General features: G+C 36.0%; 1 protein-coding gene across 3 annotated transcripts in view; it reads right to left on the bottom strand.

Moving 5' to 3' along the window:
- Positions 1–2,572: 2,572 nt before the first annotated feature.
- LOC129283058 (serine/threonine-protein phosphatase 6 regulatory subunit 3-like) overlaps positions 2,573–11,779 on the bottom strand; it is a 56,405-nt gene continuing 47,198 nt past the window's right edge. For all 3 annotated transcript variants that reach the window (XM_064114096.1, XM_064114097.1, XM_064114099.1), the window contains exons 23-24: positions 11,336–11,440; positions 2,573–9,096 (exon numbers count right to left, since the gene is read on the bottom strand). In XM_064114096.1, coding sequence (XP_063970166.1) covers positions 9,033–9,096; positions 11,336–11,440 — 169 coding nt within the window. In that variant the 3' untranslated portion in view covers positions 2,573–9,032. The remainder of the gene's footprint in view (positions 9,097–11,335; positions 11,441–11,779) is intronic.

The raw sequence follows: 11,779 nt of genomic DNA, 5'->3' as shown, positions 1-11,779 counted from the left end.
TTGTTGGGGTGGACTTGGTGTGAAAATTTTAAATGACACCAATATTTATCAACTGATTAACAGTGGCATGTAATATATCATGGATTCCCTGTCCGTGTATACTGTTTGGCTTCCAAGCCATAATGTTTACAATTTCAAGGAATAATCAATTTTAAAGAGATGTCTGTAGACGGCAGATCTTCCCATAAAACAAGGACTGTACAGAAATGATGGGTGCTAGTAACTCTTAACAAATCACTTGAAGTGTTTGTGTAATTCGGTTACTAGCGAAAATTTTAGTGGTATTTGATACAAGCTACTTAAAATTATTGACCTTATCTACGAAATTGTCATGTGTACGTTATTAAAGGGGAAGTTCACCCTGAAGAAATATTTTTTGCAAAAATACCAGAAAAAATAATTTAAAAATATTGGTGAAGGTTTGAGGAAAATCCATCAAACATCAAGAAATTTATTAGACCTTTAAGTTTTTGATTTGTGACGTTATATACGAGCAGCTGCCCCCATATGTTATGTCATATAAAATGCATAAATTTCTATACTTACGGGTCAGAATGTTTCAAAAAGTAGCAGAGGTGAAATAATTTGTCTTTTGATATAATGAAGGTACAATAAAATCCATTTTCATTTTTTTTTAGAATCGAACATTTCATTGCTTCTTTGTTAAACGATATAAAGGGAAGCCACCCGCATAAGATGTCACAAATCAAAAAATTAAAATTGTAATAACTTTTAATTTTTTATGGATTCCCCCCCCCCCCCCAAACCTTCACCAATATTTTTCACAATAAATTTTTTGTCAGGGTGATCTTCACCTTTAAAGGGCACTGGTTTTGTGAATGTTATGTATACGGTTTGACCGAAAAATGACCCCATGACTTCAATTTGAAGCCTTGATTATAAATCATCCTCCGGATTGTACCAGCATTAAAACAAGTGGAACGCCTCTGGCAGTCTCGCCTGCATTACGCAATTTATAGCAGCAGTGCGAACTTTGAAAACTACTATAAAATAATCATTCACAAAAACACCATTCATATAATGACATAATACCACATTCATTGACCATAGATGACATTTGAACGGTGACTTAAGACTTGTCAACTACACCCATGTCCACATTTCATTCACTCTATCCATAAACTTTCAAAGTTATGATGGCAATTCAACAATTACCCCAACATGGCCTAAGTTTATTGACCTTAACTGACCTTTGACCTTGGTTTTGTGACCTGAAACTCACAGGGGATGTTCAGTGATACTTGATTATTCTTATATCCCAAGCTTTATGAAATAGATCCATAAACATCATAGTTAGGATGATAATTCAGCAAATACCCCCAACATGGCCAAAGTTCATTGACCTTAAATGATCGACCGTTGACCATGGTCATGTGACCTGAAACTTGTACAGGATGTTCAGTGATACTCGATTACTCTTATGTCCAAGTTTTATGAACTACATCCATAATCCTTCAGAGTTAGGATGGTAATTTAACAAAGACCCCCAACACGGCCAAAGTTCATTGACCTTCAATGACAATTGACCATGGTCATGTGACCTGAAACTCGCACAGGATATTCAGTGGTACTTGATTAACCAAATGTCCAAGTTTCATAAACTAGATCCATAAATTTCCAAAGTTATGAAGGTAATTCAACAAATACCCCCAACTTGGCCAAAGTTCATTGACCCTAAATGACCTTTGACCTTGGTCATGTGACCTGAAACTCAGGAAGGATATTCACTAATACTTGATTAACCTTATGCCCAAGTTTCATGAACCAGATCCATATACTATCTAAGTTATGATGTCATTTCAAAAACTTAACCTTAGGTTAAGATTTGATGTTGACGCCGCCGCCGCCACCGCCGTCGGAAAAGCGGCGCCTACAGTCTCGCTCTGCTATGCAGGCGAGACAAAAATGGTCATGGCAAGTGTGCAAGTGTTATCTCGTCTTTTATCATTTATCCAAAATTGGATTGTTGACCAGTCGTGAGACCCTTATGAATAAGTAGATTTACACTGTACAATCTGTTGCAATAATTTCATTTGACTTAGGATATTATTCAAATTTTATTAACATATTCATAAATTTGAATTTTGGGCCAAGTTACAGACTTCTATATTTATTTAAAGGTAAAAGGTAGTAATTGCAGCAAACAATTATTTTGTGAGAAAGCTTTTAAAATCAAGGTTAATTACCACCATATTATCATAGATCTAGATCTGGTACATTTAAATCAACTCATCGTTGTGAAATCACGAAATCGTAGCTGAAAACCAATACTTCTGATAACACAAAAAGGCATATGTGGGACAGTGTATTAATATTGCGTGGAAAAAAACCTGACATTTTATGGAATACCGTCCTTATTTCACTCATTTCTCAGCAATTCCACATATTTTTCCCAGAGCCAATTGGCACATATTTTTACTTATACATACAAACACTTGGGTGGTAATTTTATTGGATTCTGTCCAAACTAATTTTGAGATCGTTACATCTTTAAACATACACACACACACACTCGCACAAACAGATACAAATTAAACAGAGACACCAAGTATTAATGGGAAGATGGAAATAACTATTTATTATTTATAACCCTCTTCTGTTACAAGTTTTTATCAACAATACTACACTATGATCAATACTCCTCCGATCTTCCAACAGATCTAAAAGAAAACACAAGATCTGTTTAGTAAAATCATATACATACTTTGTGATTAGCAATTCTCCTTTTCTTTCATTTTTTTTCCTTTTTTATTTTCTATTTGTTGTCACCATCATTACAATTGAATCAAGATAAAGCATGTGTCCATGAAATATTCAAATCAAGTCCTTTATTATTTACCATATACAAACAAACCATCCACAAGGTAGGGTGGAAAAAGAATTCTCAGTGATGATGACAGACTGGTACCACTTTCCTAGAAATATAACATCATTATCATCATGAGAGAATGAAAGGGAGGGGCGAGTCACCATTCTTAATTAGATCTTCTACAGTCCATCGAGGAGATTGAGTGTATTTTGTCACAAGCATCTCAAGACTCGGAACAATTTCCACATCAAATTCTCTTGACGCTGCAGGCACACCAACGAAGCCAAATCCAAACCCGACCAGTGACGGGACATTCAAAATAATAGGTTCAATTAGTCTGGAGACGGTTTTGTTGGTGTTTCTTTAGCTTAATCGGGCAGATACCAGGGCCCCGTCTTACAAAGAGTTACCATTGATCCAATCAATCGTAACTCTATGGAAATACATCAGTGCCATAATTTTTTCTACAGAAAATGTGCACAATGTCCTTTGTATGCAAAGAGAAGCACAGTGAATTTTCAAGAAAACAATGAATGCATGAATGTACATCATAGTTAGAAAATATTTTGAACAAACATACGTAATTGATGGTGACGTTGCTGGCCGTCCATAGTTGTGATTGATCGGATCAATCGCAAGTCTTGTAAGAAGGGACCCAGAATGGCATGTGAAACAGTTTCAAGACCACCTGTGTCTTAGCATGACATACCTACACAAAGGCCTATATTTCATTTCATTTTATTTCATTACCCTTGAATATGACTAATAATTTCAGTTTGTGCAAGAATGGTCCCGTCTGTAAAGATCACATTCCTTGTCTCCCTTGAGCAGTCTTTATACACAGATTTCACTGCACAGAGACTTTCATGGGGGTGTTGCATGAAACTTGCAATTAATCGCAAGTAATTCTTGCGTTCCAAAATCAATTAGAAAGTAGCAAATATCGTTACAAATTTGCAATTGATTGATGGTCCGCTTCTTGCATCAATAAGTGTCAACTAAAAATGCTTTATTTATAATTGATTTATCTCTTGTAAATTTGCATCTGAAATTTGTGATTGCAAATATTTTCTTGCAACACCCCCTGGTGTATTTGATAGGACTTTGCATTGAAATAGCCTTCTAGGGCGAGTTTCAGGAAATGTTTGCGACCATTAGATCAATGTTTGCATCTGAAATTTGCAATTGATTGCAAATATTTTCTTGCAACACCCCTGGTGTATTTGATAGGACTTGCATTGAAATAGCCTTCTAGGGCGAGTTTCAGGAAATGTTTGCGACCATTAGATCAATGTTTGCATCTGAAATTTGCAATTGATTGCAAATATTTTCTTGCAACACCCCTGGTGTATTTGATAGGACTTTGCATTGAAATAGCTGTCAAGGGCAAGTTTCAGGAAATGTTTGCAACCGTTAGATCAATTTTTTTCGGCAAAAATAAAGATTTCAAATGAATCAAGTAGAAGACATTTAATAAGCACTAAATGTGTGAACCTTGGATGACCATGTGAGGGAGAAACAAGAAAACATCCACTCTCGAAATAAATTATGATCGATCGTATAGGAACATCCAACAGAGCGAATAGCTGTGCCCCGTATCATAAAGGGTTTGCAATCAATCACTTAACGGCAATGGCCAATCAAAATGACCGTTGCATGTGCATTTTGTTTAGACCACTGCTCAGAAACCAAGAATTGTTCATTTATAATTTGTAATCCATTGCAAAGCTTTATGATACAGGCCCCCAAATTACTTCAGCCATTTTCACCACTGCAACAGCTATGACCCCCTTCATGACATACTTTGATACAACACTAATATCATCAGGCGTCTTGCAGCATGCCATACCCACAACGAACTCCCATGTGTGCCACGCAACCCGGTCTCCTAGAATTTGTCCATTTAAGATAATTTTTTTTTCCCCCGAGAGTATTTCCAGTTTTTCTAGCATATTTATACTCAAATGCAAAGATTTGTAAGTTAATAGTGGTCTTATGTTTGAGGGGTTAATGTGCGAAATATGAAGGGAAACAAATTCAGTGTTTGAAAACTGTTAGTTATGCATGAATTAAATGCTTTGAAATGTGTGTTAACATGTGATTCTCAATCATTTCACAAGATCAAGTTAGCAGATGTAGATAAAACTAAGTGAAATTCATAGTTGATCACATATAGTGCTTACTTTTTTGGCAATTTATATCACATTTAAAGCCCATAAAAGACAGAAGGGACTCACTTTACTCCCCCCTCCCCAATTTTAATTATCATTCATTTGAATCCTGATAAGGGAAAATTTAGAGAAAAATGAAATTCATGCTATGTTAAGATAACTATGACAACTGTACTGACTTACATTCTTTACTTTGTCTTTTGATTATTAATTTATTTTCCTTTTGACATAATGGGGGTCGCGCACATCCCTGAAACCATTTGCAAACTACGTTCCATATTCCCCGAAGAAAGCAACCGTGGTCCACATTTTCACCATTTCTTACGACTGGACAACACTGCTCACAAATATACAAAAAACTGATTTGGCCTCCCACTGATTAACGTGTGTGTCCTATGTAAGGACAGTGTATAATATCTAATATTTACAAAACAGTGGTTTCTTCAGAGGCATAAAGGCGCTAAGCACTGCATACAGTCATTTCTAATTAGCGTTTTTATGCCGCCAAACAACAATATATCTTTTCACCCTCCTGTGGTTAAAAACAATGAAAACTGGAAGTACATTTTATAATAGAATATCTTTTGCATGTATTTCTCTCTCTCACTCGCTCTTGTTTAAAGATAAATTATAAAATTGACGGTTTATGAAAGGAAACTCACTATCTATTAACTACTAACCACACAACAAAATAAAAAACGATAATATCCATTAATCAGTCAAAAACTTGCATTTTTCTCACGTTACAAGAAATATATAGAGAAAAATAACCATTCTCGGCGTGTTTGACTGTACTTAAAATGAAAGGACATCAGATGACATGTATCTTACAAATGTTTTTTAGTGAATAACAAATATACATATGCTCTTTTTTATCATTTCTTTCAAATGGCACATACACAAGTGATATGTAATAATCGACTTAATGACATAAAAATATTCCTCTTTATTCATGCCATATGATATGTATATTCTAGTAACTATTATAGACTTCCCTGCCAGATAAAATGTAATCATCGTTCAGCATTGGACTACAAACCACATAAAAAGGTCACTGCTGTCCCCATACTGTGAGTATGAAAACAGTCCTAATCCCTTCATTAGATGAGAAAACACTTGGACTGTCCCCACACTGAATGCTACCACACACGACATACCTCACTGTTCTGTTCTAAATTGTTCTGTGAAGTGTGAACAAGGGCGAGGTGGACATTCAAAAGAACACACGCATGTGTCAGGCAGTGAATAGAACTACAGGGGTGTTCACACAAATTAAAATGTTACTGAATATGACAATGAAAAAGTGCCGATGCAAAATCTGATACATCAGAGGGGTTTGGAGTGGATTGTTTTTCAAGTCTGTAAATATTGAAAAAGATAATTAGAAGGGTAACAGAAATTCATGCATTTATCTGAATATGAACACAGCTTTATTGTTCTTTCCATATTTATATACCTTTCGTGTTTTAAAATATGTGTTCACATATATTGAGTGCGGGAAATGTGATTTCCAAACACTAAAGCAGATTTAAGATAAAACATCTACGTGCATAAGTAAACTTGTAGATTAAGTGCACGTGTGAACAGTATGGGGACAGCATATACCGTGTAATCAAACACCAAACAGCCATAGCTTAAACTGCATAAATCAAATCCCAGCTGCTTATAAAAAAACACTGATTCTTAAAAAAAGAAATGATATAAATTGCATTGAATTGAAAAATAATGACGACCATTCAATCGCTTTTTAAAAATTATTTAACAAATCACATTTGGGCAACTGGGGCCTGATGCAGAGAAAATTGCATTGAAATCAAACACAAATCACAAACGTGTGCCTTTGATTGGTTGGAGGTCAAATTGCGTTTCATTTTTGATTTGCTACTGATTGCAAGCTTTTGTGCAAAAGGCCCTTGCTATCACTTCAGCATAACCCCTCGACATTCAACAAAACACATTCACAATTATTCAGCATAAAACACATGTGTCAGATTTATCTAGTTAACATATATTCAAAGCCCATGCGTTAAGAAATCAAATAAAATTAAACACAAAAACAACACCTTTGCTTAAGAAACTTCTGGGCAAAGACAACTTCACACCATCGAAACCGAGGATGAATGATCGCCGATTACTTGAGGTAAATATTTAATTTTCAAGCAAATAACAAAGTGCTTTCATTTCAGCACAGAGTATTCTCATTGGAGTTAGGAAAATAGAAACATTAGCTATCTAATCATAAGGGATGTAGGCAAGGCTGGTCATGAAGCCACTAGAGAAAACCTTCTCCCATAGACTTCGTACATGTGACTCAGGCCAAGGCCAAGGCCGGCAAAATGTGGCCTTGAGGCCGGCCTAGACTACATCCCTGCTAATCATCTAATGTGATATATGAACTAGGAATGTAGCAGACGCAGCATAGCCAATCCCCTCCCCCTTTGTTATGTTACACCATGAGTGACAAACCAACTCATCTCAAACAATCATTTCCATAAAATTTTGGTGAATAAGAATATAGTTTGATGTCCTTAGAGTGAGGAATAAATTCTATAATACCTTTGGAGCATAGCAAATGAAATGATAATATTAATACTTGAGTTCGCCCAGAAAATGTCCTCACAACCTCACAGCTGTTAATATATTTTTTTCTTCTTTTTTAACTGAATGCCTAGAACTCATTGATTCTTCCTCATCACATATGAATAATAGTATTACGTAATATATTGTGTTTATATTGAAGATTTGATATGCTTTACATAGTTATGTCTGACATGTGAATTGAGTTTACAAATGATTGCTTTGGCATGAGATCAGTGTAATAGTGGAAGAACAAAAGAGCAGTTATCACACAGTAAAATTTATTTCGATACAATTAATCTAGGCAATAAATGAGAAGCATAGCAATAGATGGTACGACTGATTTTTACAATTGATTGCACATGATCAATGCATTGTGAAATCAGTCCAATTAATTTTTACGGTTTTTGTGATGGGAGCCTCCGAGTTTACATACATCTCACTTAAGTAATCTAAGTTTTTAAGAAAATCAATTCTCAGAGTTTTGGGGTCATGGGGAGCGTTTCATCACCATTTTTATCCGACAAGTTGTAAGATCTGACAACTTTCCTTGATTTTGATTGGCTGAGAAGCCTTGTAACTATAGTAACTACCGGATCGAACGACCAACAAGTCCTTTCATGAAACGCTCCCCAGAAATTAATTCTGACAAACCATGTGTCCTAATTTTTGTCACAAAGTCATGTTTGATGACCCTCTCTTATAACATAGTCCTGTGCAGTTAGGGTGAACCCACAGATTCCCACTGGAGGAATTGGTGGTCATAGGATTAGGGGTATTTTTACAGAAAGTTTACAAGCAACATAATAAATGCTATGTGGGAAAGTATGGTATGTACGTAATGCCTTGTTGAACCCACCGCACAAGGGCTGCGTTCCGCACCGAGCAGCAGAACATACCAAATACTGGTTTGCTTTAAAAACACAAGTAATCCTGTGAGGTATATGCATTTCAGTTTAAAACAAAACAAGTGAAATAAAATGAGATGCAGGCAAATACATCTCTCAAAGACAAATAAACATAGAGCATTCAGTAGCATTAGTAATTGAGTGTGAAAGCATTTCCCAAACGTGAAAATCATAGAAAAAATAAATCTGGATAATTGTTCACACCTGTCGATAATTAAATACGAATAGAAATACCTAAAAGTTGACTATAAAAGGATGTCATAACTACGTCCAGGGGAGTTTGCTTGGAGCGAGCCCTGTCACTACTCAGAAAGTGACTGGTGCAACGTCAGGAAAAGATATCACCCGGTGAGACTAAACATTTGAAAATATGCGGATGATCATGGAAAACGTCTTGCGTATCATGAGCACTGTGGGCATTGATTTCTCCCCTCCGATTGCAACGCTCCTCTCCTCCCTCGCGCGCAGTGGACTGCACCAAATGGCACTGTTGGGTGGATGGCAGCATGGACAGTTCTACGTGTATTATGGGGGTGGAGAGTTGTGTCAGACGGGTCCATTCTGAGTTACTGGAGTCACCTGAATGTCAATATTTTCTGACGAATCATTCCTGTGGAAGAGGTAAATGGCAAAGTAAAATTATAATTTGTCTAAGGTTGAAACCTTAATACCATGGTCACATTTGCTCTACGGCGGCCATACGGCGAGTCGAAAACAGCCGTTTGAACATTTTTTGTACCAACTACATACAGGTGGTTTGGATCAAAATTGATAAAACTGCTGTTTTCGACTCGCCGTACGGTCGCCGTAGAACAAATGTGACCATGGTATAAGCAACAGCTCCAGTTCATAGTACAAACCACTATCTCAATTATCATATCTACATAATTATATAAACACTGTTATTTACAATACAAATCGGATTCAACACTTGTCCTACTCGCAGGTTACGTTTTTAATTTCTATGAATTAACCAAGCGACTGCATTCAAATGATTCCCTCAATCCTCACTAGAGTTTCTTTCTGTATTAATCTTGTTCCAAATTTAGGTCTTCTAAATATCATGTTAGTAGTCACTGCAAAACAGTTTCAACGTCATCAAACAGAATGCACCAGCTTTTTTCATGACACCAACATGAGAATGATGAGAGACTAACACAAAAGTTAACATTTGTGAATTTAAACTAAACACAGAAAAGCTAACCTCAAAAGTTCTGCCAACTAAAATAGGCTGAAAATGCATATATTCTTGTGGAACAGCAGGAATTTAACTTTTTCTTCAATAGATGTGTGCAGCAAACAATTAGGGAAAAGGTTTTTATGAAAATTGCTTAAATTTGGGGGTAAGGTGAGTCATGTTTAAGTGGAATGAAACCTTTGGAACGAGTAGGCTTCTCTAGAAACAGAAAAATCAAAGAATAAGAACAAAGAAAGTTTGAGAAAAATCGGACAAATAATGAGAAAGTTATGAGCATTTCAATATTGCAATCACTAATGCTATGGAGATCCTCATATTGGCAATGCGACAAGGATGTGTGAGCAACTTTCCCTTTGATGGACTATAAAACACCCCCAAAATGTCTCTTTTTGCTTTTTCTTATGGTGATACAAACTCTTTATCCATGATGTATTCTTTAAAATCTGTATTACATGCCCTCCTATAAAAAGAATACATGATCTACTGATAGATGTGATAAAAGAAGCAGTTTAACTCTTTGCCCGCCACGGACGACTCGCGGCACATACAGCGGACTGCCAACGACGACTCAAGTCACAGTTCGCACACAATGCATACGGAACGCATTTAATTGTAATTGTGTGCACACACATACAATAGGACGCGTGTATTGCATTGTTTACTAATCTAGCTTTCGCCGACGTTGTTTACATAGAGATTTTTCGCTTAAAATTGAGTTTTTTAAACTGCTTTAGGATATATTTTGATGAGCTTTCAATAGCTTGCACTGCTTTCCTTGTAATAAAAGAATGATACAAATTGCCACCTCCCTATAACAATAAGGGGATCAAAGTATCAATAGATGGGAAGTCTCCCAGGATGGGAAGTCTATTGAGAAGTAGCCAGGGTCAATTTCAATAGAAGAGTTTAGTTCATTGTCAGTTTATTCTTTTTAAATGTCCCATTTCAATCCTAAACTGCTTAGCTCATAATGACCATAAAGACATGGATTTGGTATGTAATGAAAGCTAAAGAACACATCTTTTCAATGGACTAACTTAGAAATTTAACCTTCATTAGGAAGTATTGAATATAAGAGGTATAAAATACCCTCCTAAACGAAAATTGGAAACAGAATGTAAAGTTAAAATTCTCAAAATCTATGATTTTATACATTGCAATAATGATACCATTGGCAAGAGTATTCATTTCTCTAAAACTTTGCTACACAATTGTTTTCAATACGACAAACCAGTAAACAGTTATTGCGAGTTGAATAAGACAATGCACGCAAACCCCCTCTGAATGTGGCACCCCAAAATTAATGTAGCGCAGGGGGGATAGTGTACGTGGCGGGCAAAGAGTTAAGTGAAATATATAATAAAGTAATGCGGAGAGTTGTTCACAAGTGACATCACACATCTTTGTCTCACTGCCAATATGAGGATCTCAATAGCATTAGTGATCGCAATATTCAAATGCTCATAACTTTCTCATTATTTGTCTGATTTTTCTCAAACTTTCGTTGATCTGTTTCTTTGATTTTTCTGTTTTCACACAAGCTATCTTGTTCCAAAGGTTTCATTCTCCTTTAATGACCCGAAATCACATGCTGGCATCTCTGAATCAATCTCATAGAATTACATAACATAAATGATTGATTTAAACTGACCTATTATGTTGAGCATCCTGGAGATCAAGAGGTCCATTAGGGCTCGGTGAGCTGGGTGATTGTGAACTAGCTCCAGACTTCATAAATTCAGACTTGGCAATAAAACTGAACAAACGGAAAAATAACATACAACTATCATAACCAATCATGAAAAAAAAAATCGAGGACCAGAAAACAGGCACAAATAAAGAAGGGCGGCACAATGGGGGGGGGGGGGGTAATGTGATTTTTTTTAAAAGATGAAATCCATTTGCAAGGGAAACTCTTAAAAACTCATAAAAGTTACTAATACGCCAACTGTACCGTCAACTTCCATGAAATCTTTTATTTCACTTGGTTGTCGAGCATCTGACTACAGTATATTGATGAAGATGACAACCTCCATAAAACAGTGCCTAGATTACTTTCCAGGATGGGATCTATGGGGGTTTACAAGAGTATTTT

This window comes from Lytechinus pictus, chromosome 19 (assembly GCF_037042905.1).
Source record: "Lytechinus pictus isolate F3 Inbred chromosome 19, Lp3.0, whole genome shotgun sequence".
In the NCBI taxonomy this organism is placed as follows: domain Eukaryota; kingdom Metazoa; phylum Echinodermata; class Echinoidea; order Temnopleuroida; family Toxopneustidae; genus Lytechinus; species Lytechinus pictus.
This window is presented reverse-complemented; position numbering and strand designations above follow the sequence as displayed.